Source organism: Falco biarmicus, chromosome 8 (assembly GCF_023638135.1).
Source record: "Falco biarmicus isolate bFalBia1 chromosome 8, bFalBia1.pri, whole genome shotgun sequence".
Taxonomy (NCBI): Eukaryota; Metazoa; Chordata; class Aves; order Falconiformes; family Falconidae; genus Falco; species Falco biarmicus.
Genome location: NC_079295.1, coordinates 20236021 through 20260132, shown reverse-complemented (window position 1 = coordinate 20260132; position 24112 = coordinate 20236021). Strand labels below are relative to the sequence as shown.

General features: G+C 43.7%; 1 protein-coding gene across 1 annotated transcript in view; it reads right to left on the bottom strand.

The window, feature by feature from the left end:
- The window catches only part of WIPF1 (WAS/WASL interacting protein family member 1), a 54747-nt gene extending 31742 nt beyond the window's left edge, over nt 1–23005 (bottom strand). Inside the window, 1 exon segment of the mRNA XM_056348514.1 lies at nt 22845–23005. Coding sequence (XP_056204489.1) covers nt 22845–22854 — 10 coding nt within the window. The 5' untranslated portion in view covers nt 22855–23005.
- Nucleotides 23006–24112: the final 1107 nt, after the last annotated feature.

The window sequence follows — 24112 nt, the reverse complement described above, 5'->3', positions numbered from 1 at the left end:
ACTCTTAACTGCCTTGATCACCCCCTGGTCCCCGGAGGGACATGGGGCAAGTCTGTACCCCTAGAGCTTAAGACTGGGGGGACACAGATGCAGACAAGCAAGGGGAGGGGGGGGCAAAGTCCTGTAGAGGGGACTAGTTTATAGCACGGCACAAATCAAAACAAAAGCAACCAAGGACAACAAAGTGAAAACGCCCTTCTGCTTAGTCTCCAATTACAGAGGTCTTTGCTCCAATTTGTTCTCTTTGGAAACAACTTTTTACAGCTGCACATGGCAAGCACTTAGCTAGTGAGCAAAGAAGAGAAGCTGGAAAGAATGATTATTAATGGATTCTGCCAAAAAAATAGGCAGGGCAAAGTCTTTCGTGGCTTAGCACAAGAACCAGTCAATCTTCCCTTACGCAAAGAGGAGGCATATCTTGTGTTGCCTTCCTGCGAAGGAAAGCAGCGCAGCCACACTGCCTACTGCTGCAGCCCAGGCTGGCCCCCCAGGAAACGCGCAGCACCCTGCACTTTCTGCTTGTGAAGCTAGTCGAGTCCACACATGTTGAAAGACAGCGTTTGCCCAAGTCATTTTTAGTTAAAACCAAGCAATTCCATTCAGCTATCTGCATTTTAATTTGATTATTTATACCTCCAACCGTTTTCCAAGACCTTCCATAACCGAGTGTTTCTACACAGCAAGTGTAGTCAAAGGCAATGTGCCACATGGGTGCCTGCCCTGGAGGGCACAGGTTTACCAGGGGGCTCTGGGGACTGTAGTGACATCACACATGTGGTCCCATCTAGCTGACTCTGTAGATCAGACCCGGGTGGACATGCTAGGTAGGTGAATATGCTAAGAATGACAAATCCACACCTTGCCTGAACTTGGTGGGAACCATGGCTCAAGGAGTGACAAGGTCTCCTGGACACCTGCTCAAGGTTCTTGCCAGTTTTTTGGAAGCAGTGCCCAGCTAGCATTGCACCTTGGTGTTAGCCGGCAGCTCCGAGACCAGCTCCACAAGCCATGCAAGAGCTCAGGGGGAGCCCAGGCAGCAGCTGGTTTGGGAGGTTATTTGCCTCTGTGGAGGTCTAGCTGAGCTCCTGATGGTATACCAAACGCAGGTTTTTGCATAAAAAGTAGTAGTTCTGTGCCATTTAATCTAAAAAAAAAAAAAAAGTATGTACAGTATACCACTGCCACGAAAAAACCATACCCACAAAACCAAAAGCAGCCACATACCATCATTCAACACTTGCGGTTCCTCTTCAGGACATTCTTCAGTAAGTCCTCTTACTCCACAGGACTACTCAAATTTGTCCTAATGCCAATCTACCAAAAGCTCAGGGGAGAAAACCAATCAGTCACTGCAGGCTGGACCACTCAGTGCAGGTGCCCTGAAACAGCAGGCATTGGAAGATGGCAGCCAATTTCCCCGTTACTTTCTTTGTGGCTGTCACAGTTGTTAAACCTTAGCTAAAGTGAGCGTCACATCTGCTGAATCCTGTAAATATGGCTGAAACCCTGATCAAACTGGCTGAACTGTTTGGCTAGCTTGCGTGGCCAAACCCAAACTGGGTTCATTGTAAGTAAATTTGAAGACTAAGTTTAGCATATGGCAGACTGAAATACAACTCCTAACATCTCTGCTTTCAAAACCAGAATCAGTAATTAAACAGAGTTAAGATCCACTTCAAATCTGAGGCCACAAGCTTCCAGATAAAAAAAACCCCACCAACTTTTTCTGAACTCACAAAGCTGGAGTTGTATCTGGATCAAATTCCCAACTGAAAGGAAGCTTTGCGCTGTTTTTATCAGGTTGTAAGACATTATTACTCTCATGAAGTCTGTTTTCTCTCTTAAACTGCAGTCCCGATGACTGGCAGTCCTCAAGCAAACAATCGTGCAAGGATCACCGTTTTCTTCGTTATCTGCCAGGGCCCTTCAAAGCAGCCTGGGTCACGGGGGGCTGGGTCACACGTGCAAAGAAAAAGCCCCCCTTCTGCACAGAAGGGTCACTCAGCAGCAGGGCTGCTGTGTCAACAAAGCCTGAACTCTGCAGCCAAACGCTGCTTCAGGCGAGCCCTGATCCATCAAAACTGGCTACTAGGAAACCTTGTTCAACGCAGACCAAACTGGTTTTGCACAGCCAGTATCAATTTGAAGTTTGCTGTTAGTACCAGGGTTTTGAGATCCATGGTAAAAATGAGCAGTTTTCTGGCTTCCCATAACTGCTCGCCCGAGAAAGCAGCACAGCCTGCCTTTTCAGGTCTCCTTACACCGGGAGCAGACTTTGCCAGCTGCTAATGATAATAACTCAGTGCTTTCCCACCGTGCACACTATAATGCACTCATTTTATCTGCTGACTCCAAAGGTAGAAAAGCAAAATCTCCTCAGGAAACTCAGAAGCAGCATGTCATCTTCCCTCCCTGAAAAGTGGAGTATGGGATATTCTGTACCATACATCTGGAAGTGTTTATTGCTTTTAAAATAACTATTCAGCTCTCATCAATAACCAGAAAAAAATAAAGTCACTGTCAACAAGGAGACTGAAATACAGAATGACAGACAGCAGGGCTGGAAGAGGGCATCTACCTTTCCCCTGAGTCAACATTGATAATGTCATTCCTGGCAGGTATTTATTTATCTCTTCTCCCTAAAAATCTCCAATGATGGAAATTCTGCAATATCCCTCTGCCACCTACTTTGTTAGCATTACAGCTAATGAAGCTTTTGCCACTACCTAATCTAAACCTCCTTTGATGTGATTTAATTTGCTATTTCTCATCCAATGTACAACTGATGTGCAAAATAATTTATTCCTTTCCTCTTCATGGCTTTTTGAAAACTTTCTACATGCCTCTTTGATCTTCTCTTCTTTAGGTTAAGCAATCATATTTCTTCCACTCCTTCCTCATGGGCTGTTTTTGGTCTGTCTCTCATCATTACTGTTGTTCCTAGGATGTTCCATAATCCCCTAGCATATTTTAAATGGGTGAAGGTGATGTGATTTACCGTCTTTATCTTAGTATTGCACTGAATGTTCTTTTGCAGCATCCAGTTTTCTAATCTGAAATAAAATATAAATGTCAATTTAAAAAATACTCCTATTTTCCCTATCTGCATGTCTCCCTCCCTCAAACAAGCCATCCTTTCTCACCTGCTGTGTCCAAACAGGTGTGTTTGGCTACTGATCACACAGCAGTACCATCTTTTTTGGTCCTCTGATGTGGAATAGCCCTCCAAGTATTAGGCTTTGCACCAGTCCTCATCCTGACAGCAGTTCATCATGCTTGGTATGGGTTGTGGACCCATGAATAAAGCAAAATGTTTGCCTGCTCCTAGGGCTAACGCTTCCCCTCTCATATCTCCCAAGCCAAGCACCCAGATTTCTCCAGATTGTGGTTTCCAAAGCAAGCACACTGCTGAAACTGCACCAAAACATCAACCCACGTGCACAAGCAATAGACCATATCAAGAAGCCGCCCAGAATGGTTTTGTGCTCATGTCTACAGAGAACCAAAATCCCAAGCACCTCTAGGACCCTCCCAGCATCAGATTCTACCTGGCCACAGTCAGGTCTTACAACACAGTGCATCTGAGATAATAAATAATACTTGATCTGCTGGGCTGCACCAGCTCTAGGTCAGCATGTTGCAGCCTATCTACAGCACACGCTTTCTACTTAGCCTCTGTTGCAATGAAAAAAAATACTAAAAAGTAAATTCACTCTTATTTCTTCCTTTCTGATTCACTGTGTGTGTCAGTGGACCTTTTCATACAATTTCTGTTCATGAACGCCAAACTCTGAACATTGCAGCCCTCACTGTGCAGTTTTCTAAGTCAGGATAACTACAGATTCACAATGCCTGGTCAAATCATATCTTAGGTCTCCTGACCTACTTGTGAAGTCTTAAATCCCTCCACTGTTAGCACCATGCTACTGGAATGAAAAAAACAAACCCCACCCTCACTGCATGTGTTAAAAGCTTGTGGATTTGGCAGAAAATCTGATGTAACCTAAGGCACCTAAATCTGATATTAGGAAAGATGTGCCACATCAGAGCATGTCAGTGAAGTGGCATTACCATTAACCAGGCCTTGGAGAAGAGTGACTCCTGTACCATTACACTGCAAATCAAGACATCAGGTGGCTCCATGCCTTCTGACTGTTACAGGCCAGGAGGACACGTATCAGAGATGTTTTTCCCTGTGCTGCTGCTCACATGGTGACTCCTCCCCCCTCCCATCCCTCTCCCAGTGCAAACCCCACAGGCTCTGCACCTTGTCACCAGCAGAAGAGGTGCTTACACAGAACAGCAGGACTGGTAAATTCAGTCCAGAACACACTTGCTGAAGTTAATTACATCACAGTAACATTTCCTGGGTTGCACATTCCTTCAAGGAAGAAAAAAACCCCAAACAAACCAAAGCCCAAACCCAACTATTAATTGTGAAACCAAAATGCTGGGGTCCACAGAGCTTGGGTACATCTGTCATGCATTTCTTTGCATAAGCAGAAATTCTGCACGAGAAACTGGCAGTGTAAAGAGAAGCACAGCTCCATCTGAAGAGGCATCAGAACAGCAAAACACACTGATGCTGCTCTCCATAGCATGTTCGCATGGGAACAAAGGGCCCAATTTGTTCTCCAACAAATTTAAGGTAATTCCCCCAACTTCAGCATAGCATAGTAAAGGCCAATATAAATGGTGGAATGAAAGCAGAAAAGCCTACAGACGTGTATGAATGTAGCAGTAAGACTGCACAGAGTTCCCCACTGCTACAGTTGTTCCTCTTAAAAAAGCCATGGCTCACCAACCAGCTTTGTAATAAGGAGGTTTCTATAATTTAGGCTAGAGAAAAATGTATGTACAAGCTGAAACAACTCAACTAAACAAAAGTAAAACCAAACTCCTTCAACCTCTAGATGCTTTTAACAGCTGACTACAGAAACTGAACTTGCAGTGTTTGGAGGGAAGGGAAGGGGGAGGGAATGGCCAGCAAGATGTGACAAAGATGTGCTGCAAATAATGTCCCAGCGAAAGATACCTTGTCCATTTGATGTATTTAATATTAAAACAAGAAAATGTCTCTAACAATCCAGTCAAAATAAAAGAACAGTAACCATTCAGCATTCTATGGACTTCTATTTAGAGAACAAAGTCTCGAGACTCCTGTCCCTCACTGGGATGAAGCCTTTGCATATGCTATGTGGTGAAATGAAACCCAACGAGGATCCTGTTATGAATGCTCTGAAGCTGGTCCATGCAGTTCACATTTGCATTAGCTGGTGTTGCACATCTTAACGCCTATTTTGCCCTTGCAGAGAGGAGGACAACCCTGTGCCATGGATCCAAGTGCACAGTGGACACAAAGTCAACTGAACAACGCAGCTAAGTAGTTTTTGGGGACCAAAACTGGCCAGTGATTAAAGTGGCATTCTGAGTGGTTTATTCTGTTTGTTTGATGACTTAAGAGTACTTTAAAGTTGCTTTCATCTAACTTTGAAGCTCTCTCAAACTTACGAACTTTTATACTAATACTGCCCAAGGGAAAGAAACCAAAATAATTAAAAAAAATCATACAGAAAAATGAATTATTCTTCTATAGATGTTATGAATATGTGAAAAAACATACACACAGTCTCCCTTCCTTCTGAAGTTCAGCAAAAGAGGAGGATTTCTTTCCTGAGCACAGAATTTGTCCCCATCTGGTTCCATTTTTTACTATTTTCTTTTTTTGGTTTCCTTCTCTCTTCATTCCAATCCATATTTATTTCCTTTTGTTTAGTCTGTACTCTTTATTCCCTTTCCTCTTTTTGCAGATTTCCTTTTTAATTTGTTAGGGAAAGAAACATTCTTTCCCTGGTTTTCATAATGCAAGCTGGTGGAACAGGCCCATTCAGAAATTTCCCCTCTCCTGCTCCTTCCCTCCTCTTTCAGTCCTGGTTGCCTGTGCTCACTCCTGCTAGCAGAGTAAAAGTGTTAGGCTTTATTTATTTAGGAAAGTGTCTCAGTATATTTTTTAATTCAGTTTCAAATACCTGGCGCAAACCACTGTGTGGAGACTCAAATATATTATTTACAAGCCATTATACTTAGCTTAAAACAACTCCTAATCTATTTGAGATGAGCAGCTATAAGGCAGGATTAGGCTGAAATGAAAATGTCTGCAGTGGGATTTTACTAAATTGCTTTTAAATCACATTCTTAGTTAAACAGAGTTGAGTTTCACAGTGCTCTAGTGGGGCTATAAACCCTAATAAAGCAGAAAGGCTGATTTTGGGCAGAACTTTGGTTTTTTCTGCAAAACTTGCCAGTTTTACAGAAGCAGAGAAGCCCAGCTAAGGTGAGAGCCTTCTGCATGAAAAACTCCAAAGCCCAAAATGTGAGAGCAAGCTCGAGAGCCGCAGAGCAGTGACCTGCCCAGACACAGGGTCCTGCTACGCCCCAGCCGCCGAGACCCTCCGTGCCCCGCAGCTCAGCTGGCCCCAGCAGCTGCCTCCCCAGGCAGAAGGCAGTCAGGACTTCCCCGCTCGTGCGCCTGGCCTTCCTGAGCTGCTGCATTCATTTTGTGTAGATGTTTTTACGCTGCGATCAGGGTAAATGCACTAGGTGGTACGAGGAGGGTAAAACAACAGTGCAACTTGGTCTGTTTTTCAACAGAATCAAGGAGATATTTTAAAAAAGATTCGGGAAGAAGTATGGACAGTTTTAGAAATACTTGCCTGACACTCAAAATCTCTGATTTTAATGTCTGCCATGCCCTTGGTACAGCATCTGTCATCCCCAGCAGCAGCATTTCGTGCTAGACCACTGCCACTACCACTGTCCCAGCCCCTCTACCTCGCAGACTGTGACTTTGCCTAGTGAGCAAGGGAGTCTTTGCACAAAGCAAGTACCTTTGCCTTCAGCTGCCACCACCTGAGCAGGCTGCGTGGCCGTCACCTCTTCTTTCCCCTGTGGTCTCCCAGCACCACGTGCACCCCATGCTGGGTTTTCATTTTAGTTCAGATTCCATGTAGTACTACTACTATATTCTATATTTTATCATCCTGAAGCTTATTTTCTTTGTAATTTCCACTCCTGCTTTGCATTCAAAGTTTTTAATCAATTACAATTGCCTAGTAATATTTAAAAGTAACGAATATATTTTTGCACAGGAATACAAAACGTACATCCCATTAAACAGCCTCCCTCTAAGAGCTTCCACATTTTCCAGAACCTAACTGGTGCTGTTTCATTCCTGATACAGTGAGCTCTCAAGTCAAAACCCTCCAGCACAGAAAAGCTGGGATGGAATTCCTCAACAGAAATCACCAGGAATGAGAGAAAACCTTAACAAGAGACTACACCAGTAAAATTAAGAGAACAGCTATACACTTGGTACAGCCAAAACAAACAAAGTGAAGCTCTCGCTATAGTCAATAGCTTTAACCTGCACTTGGAAAAGCACTTTCTGGTATTTATTAACACTGAACACTTTATTAAAAATCCAGACCTTTTGCTCATTAGATGAAAATCTTAACAAGACAGAAAAGATTTCATTTGCACTTCCAACGTGACTCAGGTCCACATTGCTGTTCTACAGCAAGGCAGGCTCCAAGCTCCCCACAAACCAACCTAACTCACAGATGAGCTTCCTATTTTTGCCCCATTCAGTCGTGCTTCAAAAGCCCACATCCCTCACTGCCAGCTAACACAGGTAGTGTTACCCTGCCGCATGGACCAGTTCTCATCCACCCCACCAAAATTCCATGAAAACACATATCACAGAACTCCCACAGGACACTGAAGAGGCATTTTAAGAGAACTAACCTGCGCTATTTGAATCTGCTGGAGATCACCCGGTTCTGAACTTCCTCCAGCAGCTTCAATCTCGTTTCCTGTAGAGCAGCATGTGACACGACACTTCCTCACCGCACCTTGCTAGACTCGCTTCACTTTTTACAACAAGATGAAGAAACTCACTGTCCCTTACAGCACATTTAAAGGCTTTCTGCTTTCGTGTTGAACCACTGCCATTTTTGCATAGCCAAAAAGCCCTCCTCTATTGCCTTCTGAGTCACTCCATGATTCAATGGACCTTTTTGTACTATTTCTTTGTATTAAAACCAAATGCTGAATGTGATTCTGTTATAGTATGCTCAGTGCCCCCCTCCCCCATCTTTTAAAGAGGAAACATGTAGTAGTGGAGAACGTAATTACATTGCAGAGGTGGGAAAATTAAGTTCAAGGATATCTGTTTATCAGCTTTTCAGAGTGGTAATAAATTGACGTATTTGAATAGATGCAGTCATCAGCAACTTTCAGAAATATTTTTCATTTGAACATGGCAAACAGCTTTCATAGGAGTTTGAAAGTCCTGTGAAAAATAGTTTATGACTTCAGAAGAGTAGAGGTTCTAGAAGTGTGCATCCATATATTGTCATCTAGTGATGGGACAAACAGGCCTGAATATGCATCACAAATCTAAAACCAGTAAAGTCCTGGATTAGAAGAATATGTTTACAGGATTAGTCAACAGGTGGTGCTTTAGCAGAATTTTATTTTAAAGATACATGAATTTTGGAAAGGCAATCTAATCCCAAGTGGTACCATCACCAGAACTATCATGTCAGAGGAGAGGCAGAATGGTCTCACCAGAGTAAGTAAGGAGATACTGCTGTGCTGGAAGATGCTCCTTGTGGGACATGTTAAACACCCTTCAGTTAGGCTAAGGAAGGGGATAGAGATCAACTCAATGCCCCTTTATTTAGCAAGAGCTGAAATAACAATGGCCAGTGCCTGGGGCACTGATCAGCCTGGCAAGGACTAAGTGAAGGGATGGGTTACACAGCTAGAGGGGCCCCCTTGGAGACTGATGGCAAACTTCTGTACTGGGGCACTGGTTGGATTTAGCTGCACCTAAGTGCGGGTGTGAAGCACCGAAGGCAGGAAGAGAGTGAACAGACAGTGATGCTGCACATTTGGGATACAAAGCTTTCAGCAGCAACACTCATTTATGGCTGTCCTCCCACTGCCATTCATTTTCCCCACCTTGTCTCAGGTGTGTTGGCACAGTGGTTCCACAGCCTGTGCCATGGACCATACTGAAGAACTTATCTAGTGTTCAAAAGTAGATCAGGTGGTTGGTTTTTTTTTCCTTCTTTTTCTTTTTCTAACTCAGGTAGCAGGGGACAACTGCTAGCATGAAGCTGGCTCTGCTGCGACCCAGGCTGTAACACAAAGCCACAACTTACAGTGAGAGGCCCAGAGCAAACCAATGGGAGCCTCTTCTTGTCCATTGGTTGATGCATTCTATGTAATTTCTATGCAAATTTAAGAGGTTTCCACTAAAAATACCGTATTTTAAATTAAACCACGCCAGGTGAAGGTATCAATGTTGTGAGCAGCCTCCCAATGACCACCAGCCAGGGATTACCTCCCCATCTGCTGCCTCAGGGCTTGCGACCACTGCTCACTAGTTCACTATTATCAAGTGAGCCAAAGTAGCTCCAATAATTTTTATTGGTGAGTTAGAAGTAATCTAACTGATCCTGCCGGAAATAAGAGTGGCAAGGTTTTGAGGATCCCTCCTACCACACAGATGCAGTAGTGACCTCTGGCAAAGAGGCAGCGACAAAATACAGGATTTCACAGAGCAGCAACTAAGCATTGGCCACATCACACCCATCTCATAAAAACAGGCAAGTACTTTTTGTGTAAACACACAGAGAAAACCCACACAAAAAAAGACTAGTCCACAAAATGAATGGTTTTGCACCAGCCTTTTTGGGCGCAGATGTCGGAGCTCCTGCTGTTGCAGCAGGAGTGCATGCACACACACACGGCCACAGATGCACCTGCTCTGCCCCCGTTTAAAACCTTGGGCCAAATGGCCAAGATATTATTTACACTGGAAGACACTTGAGAGCACTGTGAGAGGCATGCAGCTTAAGCCTTTTCCCCGCAGCGAGTGTGCAGAGACACTCTACGCCGGACCCCGAGCTTCAGAGGCACGGAGGGGAAGTTGAAGAGTTCAGGAGGCGGCCATGCTTGCCCTCAGCACACTGCCTCTTTGTCCTCCCCCAGCTGCTCGCCCCGCGCCTTTCAGGCAGCTCGAACCCCTCACAACAGACGGGTTATTTCTCTCAATTTTTAAGAAGGGGCTACGTTTACAAAGTCACTTTTAATGTGTCAGTCCCTGCGTGATGATCTGGCCACATGTACTGGAGCGTGCCAGAGCTGCGCTGGGAGTCGCTGGCGGGGCAAGCGTGCTTTGCTATCCCGCTGCAACATCTGGGGTGGCTCCAGATGGGAGGAATTTGTTTGCCCAGCAGGTGACTCGCAGCGGTCTCCCAGCCACTTCTGAGCTACGCCCAAGGAAAACAGCCTCCCAGGGTGTTGCTGAGAGTGCGGCGGCGCCTCGGCGTGCCCTTCAGCAGGGCCACGGGGAAGGCACTGCAGGGACAGCAGAGGCAGCTGTGTGACAACGGGGGGATGCGCCGTGTCCACAGAGCTCTCACGCAGTGGGGTTTGCTGAGCCACCACTGACACTGGAGGATCTGTCAGCTCTGACCACTGGCCATTAAGACATGAAGGGAAACTATCTGAAGCCTGATAAATTCCGTCCTCTGTAAAAAACCACTTTCTGCTCCATCCTTGTCACAGATCTGTTGACTGGCACCTTCCAGAGGTCCAAAGCCTCAGCAGGATTGTCAGCAGCAATCTCACACAATAAGCCAACTGCTTCTAACTAATGCTGTCTCTCACCTTGTATATACACAAGACAAAACCATCTCCTTATCTTCTGAGTGGAAGGCATACCTGAAGCTCTTCCTTATGCACACCTGGGTACCTAATGGAGACGTGTGCTAGCAACCCTGCAGATGGCACAAGTTGTTTTAAGACTGCAAACTGACTTCCCCATGAGATCAAACAGCATTTGATTTATGGATAAAGGACCACCCCAGCAGCAATAACAAGTTGCACAGTGGCCTGACAGATAAGCTACACAGGGATGTTTGACACAGCTGTAAAGCCATTTACACAAATAATCTGCTGCCTTTTTATTGCTTTAGCACAGGACAATCACGGGCTCTGAGGTTTTTGGTTTAGGTTAGAAATGTGCACTACCCTACACCCACACATTTGAGTATACTGGACATGGTGATCCAGGCTAACAGAGCATGCTGAATCCCAGCATTCACAACCCACACACACCACTTGCCTTATAAACATGGGTCCTATTTATTCATTATATGGAAACTCACCCCCTTGACCAACATGGCTAAGACTAACATACACATGCAGAATAGTGCATGTGTCGGGGACTGTTTTCTATCTGGTACCTGTCACCAGAAAATATGAGCAATTAACATCTCAGTGATTGAGCAAAACTATCTGTACTGCTCCTGACCTTCAGCAGGCACAACACATGCGAGGAGTGCAAGAGCAAGCCATCGTGTGAAGCTGCTAATATGCAACTACAAAAAAAACCCAAACCAACCCAAATCTGTTTGCCAAATCACCAGAGCCAAGCACTAATACAGAGGTGTTCAAACTTCAAAGCAGGAGCACAGTCGGCAAGAGTTTGTTGAAAGAATTACAACCAGGCATGGAAACTGGGACTTCTCAGTAGCATATAATCCCTGCTGTTTCCATTTCCTCTTGCTCATTATCGGCACAGACGGGGGCTGAAGATTAGTAAACAGTGGGTGTTTGGGGTGAATTAGAGCATGTATGATGTAGAGCTAGGTATCCTGGTGGCATCTGTGTGACTTCGGAGAGAGATGTAAATATTTAATGTTGCCCACTACGTTTCTTCAGAACAATGAAATATTTAACACATTCCTTGGGGGTGGGAGGATCATACCACACAGATTCTCTGTTTTATCTTGTCCTTCATCCAGAATGTGAATAAAACCTGATGGTCAAAAATTTTCTGCCCCCCCCCATGGTCACGTGTGTGGAAGATGAAGAGTTCACACACTGCTCCTGTCCTGTCTCAAACCAGGAGAAAAAAACAAACCAAACCAAACAAACTCTGGGATAAACCCCTTTACACAGCTACGTAAGTATGAGACATTACATTCTCAGCTATCACCCTTGGTTTTAGCCACAGGTTACCCTTTCAGGGGACAGCCACGCAAACAAAAGCCATTACTAATGAAGTGTAATACGCCTAGAAACACCTACGTATTTCTTGACTTGAGTGAAAACTGCTAAACTGACAAATCTTGCTCTCGCAGTTACTTATCTTCCCTGCCCCAATAATACAGACATCAACAGACTTCTGAAGAAAAGTTCTGCACTGCACATATATCTTATGATATAAATCATAAGATATATTTCTAAAAGGAAAATTTTATCTTTGTGGAAGTCTCTTCATATCATTATAGATATTTCCAATAACCTTAACACGTTCTCAGGAACAAAAAAGGAAGTTTTAATAAAAGGAATGGCACTGGTTGTTGCTTACAAAACTTAATTTCACATAAGACCTAATTTCTTAGTTTATAGCTTTTTTTATACAGCAAGCTTGAGACACAGTTTCTCTTTGACCTGATCAAAGAATATGGGATTACTCAACAGGTCCACCAGCAGAAGAAACAGTGTATGCTGTTTCCAAGGAGTATTTTCAATACTTTTTGCCTAGTAAAAACTGCCTAGCTGTTTTTCCTGGAGCAGCGTCTGTTACACTTTGCCAATGGCATGCCTAATCTTCAAGTAACTTTTTCAATATATAAGCATTGCTATGATGGCAATATTAAAAGCTATTTATTATTGAGCAATTTGTCTTTAGCTGCTAGCATGAGTCTTAAAAGTTTACAGCATGAGTCTTAAAAGTTTACAAAGTTTCAGATATGAAATGTTTGATGAACGATTTTCATATACTTGGTTATTTCTACTATTTATTAGTAGAAAACATCAACCGTTTTAGAAGATCACGCTTAAACCTGAGTAACACTTCATATTCAAACTTCCCAACAGCATGTGTACATATATACATGCACATATACTATGTACATGCAAACAAAGTTAATAAATCTACACTTCAGAGATCATGACCTACCACAACATCCACACATTTTAAATCCACAAAACCAGTATTAATTGACAAAGGCAATTTTTTTTATCTGACACAGGCCATACAGTTCAAAGCTGTTACTTCTGCTTGGTTTATTTTACCTTTACATTCTGAATCATCATACTGGAAGGACTGAAAACTTGTGATTATACAGAAAATAGAAAGGAAGCTAGCTACAAGCAGGAGTATATATTGGCATGATTTCACTGATGACAAAAGAGGGAGCTGTGCACTGTTTTATAGTAGGGGTATCCTATCCAAAGCTCATCCCTTTCAGTTTTTTCTTTTTTAAAAGGGAAAGACAGTCCCAATCAGTGGCAACTTTAGTCCATTTCTTCCATTCTTCCCATGGGTGGTATATTCCGCATCAGGAATATCTGGATGCCAAATATAGCCACAGAGCAGAGTCTGTACATACTTACTGGGTGATTATAAAATAGAAGCAGCTTCTCTGCTCTGTGGGGGTTGAGATCTTTTATTCCTTGCTTAGGTATAAGTGCCAGCAATCCCGCACTGATTGGAACTATGCCCAAGTAAGGCAAGCAAAATCAGATCATGTGTTTTTCTTTCATTAGTATTTATTGAAAACAATATTATCTCGAGAACAAATGGGAGAAAGGAAGGCTCAATATATGAATATGTATATCCACTGCATGCCACATTTTCATTTAATTATTTATGCAATTACTATGAATTAGGAGAGTTTATTACTATGAATTAGGAGAGCAGTGGTTAGAGTAGTAACAGGGAATTGCAGGGTCCATGAAAAGCATCCAGATAACAGCCCTAGAGACTAAAGGTCTCTGTTTCCTTGGATGGTGAAAAATTCAGCCCTGTTGAGAGATCCTACATCTCATTCACACATAAGGGGTAGCTACAGGGACACATCCAAGCAAGACTGCTCACACCACTGTGCCCAGTGTTGGCCTGGGTCTGAAAGGATCACTCATGGAATCAGCGAACAGTTTCAAACCTTGTTCACAATTCCAACCACTTCATGATGGCTTTCAGTGTGGAAGTCATTCAATGCCATTTTGAACACAAACTTCTGTCTTGCAGGCCTGGGATGACCAAATCCTTGCACTTAGGCTTTGCTAAACCTGGTAGAAAGACATGTTTAGTCACAGCTCAACTGGCTTAAACTGCCCTATATTGCCAGTCATCAAAACCTGGTTTCATCAACTGCTGAAACAGAGTCAGTTATTAGGAAACCACACTCAAGACGACAAAGCAACACCTCTACCTCAAAAGGGTATGCGAACAGCGGGGTGTCCCTACAGCCCGACAAATAAAAGCAGGTGGGGTTCTGATGCCTTGGCTGTGCAAGTCCCCATAACACACTTGGGAACTGGTGATCAGGACAAGCCCTGCAATGCGCAGGTTGAGATTGAGAGTGGTGGCAATAGTATGGTATTCTGGCTTGAAACAGCTTGGCACCAGGTCTCCCTCATTAGCAGAAGTTCCACACAAGAATATAACCTTGTAATAGTCTATACCCCACTCTGTATGAGTTTTGTTTCGTCTTGCCTCTCCCAATAGCACAAGACCAGGTATTCAGTAGAGAACAGAACAATTACAGCTAAGTATGTGGCTTATGGCTCTGAGGGTGTTACAGCTAAGTATATGGCTTATGGCTCTGAGGGTGTTACCTATGCACAACAGAAAACCCCAGCTTTTGAAGTGTGTCCTAGCATTTTGAAGAATGTGTCTGAAAAGTTGTTGATGACAGAGCAGAAATGCCTTACAGTCCAATTTCTAAAGTATTCAGCAGAGCTGGCTGGCTCCCCTGCAAGGCTGTGCTGCGGCAGCGACCTAAGAGAACAGCGCCGAGGAAAGCAGCAGGGGCCTCCTAAAACCCTCCCGCTCAGCCTGGAAAATTACAGCTGCCCCAGAGTAAGGGGGAGGCTATAGCACAGGTCCCTGGGGGGGAGGTGAGAAGATTAGTCACGGGCACTTTGGTAGAGCCCAATGCTTCCAGTCGGTCTGTGGGCCACATCCCTGCAGAGCCAGCACATCCCGGCACGACCCCTCATGGAGGATGAATTGCGAGCCGATACTCCCCGGCTCTCATCGGCAATGCCTCGAAGCATCCCCACACACTGCGGGGGTCTGAAGGTGTTTCTTCACCCGCTTCCCTGCCACTATGCACTGCCAGCAGGGGCTCAGCTACACCAGCTGTGATACAGGCTGTTTATACCTACTTGAGGTTTCATGATGTTAATAGTTTGGATTTAAGTAAACTTTGTGACATATTTAACTTTGGGCTTTTTGCTGCTAAATGGGACAAGGCCTGTTCTCTCAACTTCTAATGCCAAAGCCAGCGCCCAGCATCGCTCTTGGGAATTCTGGTTCTGAAGACCTTCGGTTGTCCACAAGGCTATTTTTGTAAGTATATCCTTGAGAACTATTTAAAAAAAATAATCCCTTATTTTGCACTTGCCCTTATACCAGACAGGATTCCTTAGTGACAGGGTCTGAGATCCTGCACTGATGTGTGCTACAGAAAATGATAGTGGTACTAGGGGTCACATGCTCTGTCGAGAAATGAAGAAATCAAGATCTAAATGTGCCAGAGTTAAATACAGAGAAGTGAGACTGCAATTTGTGACAATTTCACTAGACAAAACTGAGGTTTATTGCATCAAACATGCCTGCAGATACTCAGGGTGTTTTCCTCCCCATACAGTCACATCACAGTGATGCTCCAAAACTAGAAGAAAGACATCAAGGGCACTGGAGCATTAAAGCAGAAGAGTGACCCTGCCTTCAGGATGCTGATTTCCAAAAATAACCAGCAGTGCCTACCAGAGAACAGAAGAAGCACCTCCAGAAGCATAATGGAAGACATCCCAGAGGAAAGCCTGGGGAAATGCTGTCCTGACCTTGCCTGAAACATCCCTGCTCCACCACTCTCTTCTCAGCACTGATCCCCACAGCAACCTTACATCAAGTGCAGGACCAGGGTTGCACCTACCAGCCATGTGCGTCTCTCTGATGCCTAGCTAAGCAGTGGCAGAGGGACACCTCCTTACCTCTATAGAAAGGGAAGAAAATTATATATATATATAAAACTATATAACCTTCCTTCTTGTAGGGTTTTTCCATTCTATTTTCATTTGCTTCTGTCCATACCTCACAATGGATGGCTTGGAGCAAAGGTCTTGGAAGCTGTAAATGCTGTGGCATTACCTACCACGTGCTACCATTACTATGGTTTAATGCCTCAGTCTCATTCATTAGTGAGCAGACAGTAAACAAACATATCTGTGAGAAGAATAAAAGCTTTCAGTCTAAGCAAAAAAGAGCGTATACCAATCTTACTGTAAACAACTACAAACTCCATTATTCCTCTTAAGAGGAAACTTTCTTTGGGAACTTTTAAAGTAACACAAACCAGAAGACAACAATGACAGTTCTTTCCCTTGGAAGCACAAAACCCCTCAGTGTTCTCATTTAAGTACTGCACATGATGACATCCAACTGGGTTTTACCCTGCAATTCACTCGCATTATCAGGGACATTCTGCTAAACAACTGGCACATTTTAAGATGAATAAAGAAGGAACTTGTCCAGTCATCTCAAGCTGTTTGTCAGTTATGGAACACTTAATTTTCTAGTTCCCTATAGCAGCTCAAGTTAATTTGTCTTCCTCTTGACTCCAGTCAGCATGCACACTTCTTTTAAGGACGCACAAATGAAAAAAAGAAAAAGCTGTAATAAAACTTGGAGACACTCATCCTGCAGAGAGCTGCTAGGAAGAGGATAACCAGTAAATGAGGAAATAAATATTGCTGTGGTTCCACTTATGGGGACAAGTAAGTATAAGTACACAGCAACTCTTCAGAGTAAGATGCTTCAATGCAAAAAACATCATCTCATCTGAAAATGAAACTAAACAAGACAAGAACATGAGTTGTTCATTTGCACCCAAGGGACACTAGTCAATTCAATTAAGAATAATGTACTTAAAGCTGTGCCATGAAGCAAGTTTTATGTCCCTCCCTAAGCCACCTATTCAGATCAAATGCAGAACTTCTATTTGAAAGTACAGTAGGAAGGTCCAAGGGAAAATTATTTCCTTGTGGTTTGTTGCTGCCTAGTATTAAAACAAAGTTTTAGTGCCGTCTGCTGCTATTTGAGACTTTTGGTTCAAGATATCACCAGAACTACTGACTGGAAAATTTGTCTGTTGAAGTAATTATCTTTCTCTTAGTTTCAGAGTGGTATTAGTCTGGGATGGCTTGAAAATGCGACCTGCAGACAGGAACAATTATATACTGGTAAGTGTTGCCTCTGTGGCCTCAGATGAATAGCACAGCACTCTCTGTAAAACCGAAAGAGACATACTTGTGTATGCTCCCTTACCACTGCACAGCTATCATTTCATTTTTCATTTCATCCCACTGGAATAGAAAATGCATTCTACTGGGCATTGGTCAAATGCATTCCCTATCTCAAAGGTCTCAAAATGAAAGACAAGATATACGACCATATGAAAAGTGGTCACATGAACCAAATGGTTCATGAAGGAGCATCTGACCAAACAGAGATACACAGACAGATATCGATAGATTGAGTCACGCAAACTCACTTGTTATATGCATGAACATGTAGTTTGTTTACTTACAACACATGCAACACACACCATCCTTTATGGCTTACATTTAATACTTCCTTTAAAAACTCTTTTCAGTAGCTTTGAACATGAAAGTAAGAGTGGAAAATTGTCTGTTTTGCATTTCTGTGCCAGAACCGTGCCCTGCCCTGCTCCCCTCCTTTTGAAAATATATTAGGCAAAGTGGGTCAGTCAATGTTGGGTAAATCAGGATATGAAGAGAACAGTAACTAACATGATGGCCATGGAAAAATGGATGAGTTGGGGTACATTGAAGAGAGGACTGTCAAGCTTAGTACTGCATAGCTGATGCATGTTTACCAAACAGAAATCCAAACTGATCCAAAAGAGCGCCAAAATTGTATCACTGAACTACTAGCCAAGGGACATTTCATCAGGTAGGAGTTGGGGGGAAGAATAAATAGTCCTTCCCTGCCTTCCCCCCAGATATTCATCATCACCCACATCTTTCTATTAAAGTGCTACCTAGCTGATGCTAGTTACAAAACCTGTTACCATCCTGTTTAGGCTACTCAGAAAAGGAAGGTTCCTGATTATGCCTCTCTTACAGCTCTGGAGTGCTACATCAGCGGCTGGAGCCTGCAAGCTGCCTCTAAGCATCTCCATCTTTCCTCAGGGACCAGGGTAATTTGAGGGCTGTGATAAGGTCCCACCATTTTCAGAGCCTGCTGGTGAGGTGAGCTAATGAGGCACAGTCTGCTGTTCCCAGCAGAAATAGCAGAGACACCACTGATCTAGGGCAGCAGCTCTCAAACTTAACTGTTCACATAATTCCTTTTTAAAAATAAAAAGGAAGAAAAAAGGAAAGAAAACAGAGTTGGGGTGGGGTGGGGAATTGAAGTTCAGGCAAACTCCTCTTTCACTTCTTGAAAAAGGGGCCACGGCACAGCTCTAAGCCACTGGATGCACAGACTGGTCTGAAGGGTCACTGTTACCAGCTGGAACTCATTTTACCTTAATTCCCAAGAACACATATTTCAAGGATTGTATTTTGCAGATTTGGTAGCACTGCATTTACTCCTTCAGTCTCTCTGGCCTATAGGTATCTTTAAACCAGCAGAAGAAAAACAAGACCAAAAAAATATTTGAAAAAGCAGAGTCTGGACCAGAAAATTCATTACATAGATTATGACTGAATACTCAGAACTACAGGAGATTTAAGTTTTATATAACCTCAAGGTTCAGTGGGAAGAAACTCATGTCACCAGCCAAACCCAGCAGTGTGCTGAGCCAGTGTTATGAACCTGGGGGCAGGGTCTGGACCTGCCAGCCTTGGGCTGCCCACACCAACACACTCATGTGTGCTGCAGGCTACTGCCCTTGCCAAGAAACCCCAAGCTCCCAGCTGTACACGTGCCCCATTGTAAAGATGCCTTTTTTAATGTTCAAGACAGTTTGTTTCAGCCAGCCAGATCATGGAGCATGGCTGATCTGGGACACATTCACAAGTACTCACACTTGTCTTGCTTCCACTGCAGCCAGGCATAGCACCCATACCTATCTTCCAGGCAAAGCTGCCCAGACAATTCAGCTTTATGTAGCTGGCAGGCTCAGCTGTTACAGGGCATTACTCCAACGTGAGCTCTATTGCAATGCACATGTGCAATCGGACAACTGGTCATGGTGACAATAAAATAACATCATTCTATCCAATTTCTATGACTTAAAGGATTTCCCAACTTTCCATGCCTGCTGATGCCCTCTTAGTATTTAGATACCCGTGTCAAGTGAGTTACAAAACTGATCTGTTATTGTGGTGAATAAGTGATGGACAGATCTGCTGAATGATGCAAGGCTCCAATGACTTTTAGTTATGCTTATGTAACTCCATAGTTTCACAGCTGCTAATAATTAGCAGATGACCTGCATAAGTGGTAGACAAAAAAAAAAAAGGGAAAGAAGAATCCTGCTTCATCACTTCAAAAACAAGCTACCAAAACAAGAGTAATGATTTTTTTTTTTTAATCTGCCATGATTTTTTCTCCTCTCAACAGAATTCAAACAAACACAGCATAACGAATTCAGCATAACTTATAACTGAAGAGCTGAATGGTGCCTTGTTCGTAGCATTTGGATTTGAAACACAGATGTAGTTAACTCACAGCTTAACTCCTTCCATGGTACTCTTTTAAAATGCTGATCTGTGTTCTTCTCAGCTTCCAGATTTTAAAAAGTTTTCTTCAAGTGATTTTTTTTTTTCTTTTTTAAACAAAGAGAGATTCAAACTTGGATTCAGTGTAGAGCTTCCTCTGCTCTTTTCCTTGCTTAAAAATAAGCGATTAATTGTTATGCAGCAAACTGGGAATAACATCACTTTCTAAAAATTTCCTTTGCAGCTCTTGTCTATTTCACCAAATTCTTTTCCAGATCTGATGTTCTCAGTGCTTCCTGAAAAAGTCAATGTAATAAACTGGTCTTTAGTACTAAAAAACCTATGAATATGACAGATAAAGCAAAAAAAAAACGAAAATTATCTTTCAGAAGGTAAAAGCAGTCTCTGTTGCTGAGTGATCTGAAAGTAGTTCAAGTAGGAAGAGGAGATGATTTTACATTTGAAGACAACATCTTTTAACTACTAAGGCACTAGTCTGTCAGTCAGGAGATTTATGATCCTCTGCAGTACTATTACTGACCTGCTGCTGTGAAACTTCAAGGCAAAGCCACTTCCCTACACTATGCTCCTCTCTGTGCTCCAATGTTTGAAGTCTTTATTCAGACTTCTCAAGGCCATTTTTGGATGATTTGAGACCACTGTTATTCCCAGATGTTCTGGGGACAGACAAAAGCAACCATGCTTATCTAGTAATGCAAAAACACAGCACACAGCCAGCTGGAAGGAACCGCTGGATCTCATCTAGTTCAGAGCAGGGCTAATCTGACTTAAGGCAGGTTGTTTGGGCCTTATTCAGTCCAGTTTTTAGACCATCTGCAAGGACAGAGACTCCACAATCTCGCTGGACAACCAGTTTCAGTGGTTAGGCACCCTCACCACCAAGGGCCTTACTGGCAATTTTCATAGGAAGCAGTGCAAGGAGCTGAGGAATGAGATTTCTTCTTAGGGCTCACTTCTCCTCCTGTTAAGTCAGGGTCCAGGAAAATTCAGAACAAACCCTGCTCTACGCCACCTGGTCTTCATGGCCTGAGGATTTCAGCACTCAAGCACAGCATTCACCAAAAATATTGGAGAGGGAGGAAGAGGGAATCACCCCACTTCCTGAAGTTATCACAAGAGAAACATGCACAAGCTATTTTGGGCTCGCTGAATTGAAGCTGCTAAGAGCATTTACTTTAACCTCTGTATTACTTCCCTTTAAAGAATATGCTGTAGTTTTTTTCAGCAGGAGATATGTACTCAAGTTTATCTCAGACAAGAAGGAGAGCCCTCACATGAAGACATGCACTGGATGATAGGAGGGCCCTTCACGTGGACTTTGTCCCGGTTAGGAAATGGCAGGAGCTACACACATACACACACTGAAGAAAATAAAGACGAAGGGTGCCACATGAACAGCTGAAATCTTAAGAACTTTTGCTTCTGCAACGTTAGTAGTTAAAGTTACAGAACTATACGTTTTAGCTTCAAAGTGTACTTACGTGTAATTGGAACCAAATGTAGAACACCACCACCGAGGTTACAGCAGAGTTAAGTGTTACAAAACAGACTCTCAAACTACTCCTTGCGCCTCCCGTTTATCTCCTTCCAGGAACAAGAAAAAACTTTCTATTCTGAACTCTTTTGATCTTTCAGATTTAGATGAAACTGCTCCCTTGCCACTTGCATCTCCAGCCTTAGAGACACTCACCACTGATCTTTGTGAACAGAGTTGGACGAGGCCCAAGGACAGCTGCACTTTCAGACTTGTGTGCCTGCAAAGCTGAAGAGTGGCGGCAGTATCTTTCAGAGCCTTAGTATTCAGGGTTATTTCCACTGAAAAAAATTATCTTTTCACAATTCAGATTTCACAACTCGGCAGCGGTGGCGTAGTGCCTGCAGCGAATCGCCACAGAGCACTAATGTAGTAAACAGTTCATAGATTTTCTTCCCCTTCAGATACACATACATGTAGCTGGCGTTACATGAGAGCACTACACTGCCATCACATTGGTCACCACAAGTATCCAAAATATTTTAAACAAAACCTATTAAAGCATGATTCTAGACATCTTTAATACATTTAGGTTTTAGTAATCCCTTTCTGGGCTATTTGCCAACTAACAGTTCAACAGTTGTTATTGAATAACAGGCAGATTTTTCACATACATCTTTGAATTAAGGAGCTAAACAAGTAGGTGTCAACTGCACGCCCAACAGCACGCAGAACAAACAGCTGCCTGGAGGATTTGTGGCCACATCCAGTATTCTCATCTTTGGTACTACCAAGATCTCTTCTACCAACCCAAAACTTAACTACCTCCCCACATAAAGAACGCTTTGACCACCCTTACTCAAGCACAGCTAGCACCATGGATTTTGAATAGAGATACTCGGAGCCCCTTTTTGTAACGGATCCAACAGACCAAGTGTTAGAGTGCACCGCATGAAGAAAAGGAGAAAGTGTCCGCATTAGAGCCAAGAATAAGAGAAGTCAGTAGAAAACACAAAAGCATTTAATTAGATTTTCATTTTGATAACACTTCATTGTTGTGAAGAAGCCACAATTAAGACATGTTCACCTTGGCAAAAGCATAAACTTTAAGGAAATCCTCCCCTCTCCATTGCATCGCTGTATCTTAAGGTTTCTACACGTAAGTCCATTATGCAGATGGACATTCAGTACAGATAAAAGTACAGAACATTTCTAAAGACTGCTGCATAACAACTTTTTACTAAACTGTATATATACACCAAGAATAATATATGTGCCTCCAAAGGAAACCTGTGAATTCCTGCCCTCCTGTCACACTTACCAGACACCACCAACATACACTCTTTTCTCCCTCCAAAAAAGCTTCATGTTTATACAAGCAAGGCAGAACACTAACAGCTATTAGAACTTTGTGCACTGTAGGTAATACATCTATACTGCAAAACTGCAGTGTGTTCTCTTCACTCTGGGTTTCTCAAAAAAACACCTCCAAATCCCCACAAAACAAATTCAGAATGGTCTAATAGTCTTGTAGCAATGCAGCCACCAAAGACAGCCTTCCTACCTGATGCCATTCAGAGAGTAAAGTCATGCTGTATAAAGTTTAAAAGTGTAGTTTCAATACTAAGGCAGCAGCAGAAGTTGGGACACAGCTAGAGCTTCAACTGTTTAATTCCCATTTGCTGAGGTGTGTGATCTCAAAGCAGGAGGCAGGGGAGAGGCAGCACAGGGCTTATAGAGGACTTTTGTACAGACGGAGGGAGTAGCTGCTGCTCCTCCTCCTCACTCTCCTTTTCCAGGGATTTTAAACCCAGATTGCTGAACCTTTCAGCGATTCAGTTTACAGCACAATCCCAAGGATAACTGGGAGAGGCTGAATGAGCTGCAGCACAGGGGCAGGAACAGGTGAGCAGCCATAAGAGGGGTGGGAGGGAGAGGGCTGGAAACAGAAACCCCAAAAGCTGCCAAGGGCAATGTGTAGAGTAACCGCAGCCCCCACGGCACAGCCCCTGCCCCAAAGAGCTCGCACTCCAGTCAAGGCCAACCACAGGAACTGGCATGCCTCTCCTTTCACATTCCTCTGAAATTTAAGCAACTATGGCAATAATAATTTCACATACTACAGTGAGAACTACATATTTGACAGGCAGATGCTAAGGACAATGTCCCGCTCAGCTTGAGGTCAGAGGGTGCTGAAGAGCCTAGAAGAGTGAGGCAGAAAGACACACATAATAGTGGATGAATGAAAAGCAATGCTTTCTGGAAGAACAGTAACAGGGACTCAAGAGATACAATTTCATATTTTTTAGATTTTTGCCCTTGTCCTAGCTAAACAGATCTTTAACAACACTGCTGTGTACATACAAAATGGTTTTCCTCTCCATTTGTAGCCTTCCTCTGTCCCCCTTGATTCTTTCTCGTACTCTCTTCCCAAATCTCCCTTTCCGCGCCTGTCCTCCCCTCACGTGCTCCGGCTGCACGGCGGGCAGAACTGCTCTCAAACAGCTGCGCTTCCTCCTGGCACGCTCCTTCCCCTCACCCACTCCAGCAGGGGGGAACGTACGTGCCAGCTCAGCCCACCTGGTGCCCACAGCACCCTGAAAGGTGCACTGCCAGAGCGGGGCCCTCTGCAGCAGCACTGCCACCCCCGCCTGCCTTCACCGAGGGCAGGAGGGCTCCTGAGCGGGGCACGCCACAGGTACCCTGCGGAGGCCAGGCAGGCTGAGAGGACCTCTTCTTTTTCACGTGGCCTCTCGGGCCTCTGCGCTGCGCTCCCAGGTTGGGCCTGGAGGAACTAACAGAGAGCAGAAACAGAGGGAGCAAGACATGCTG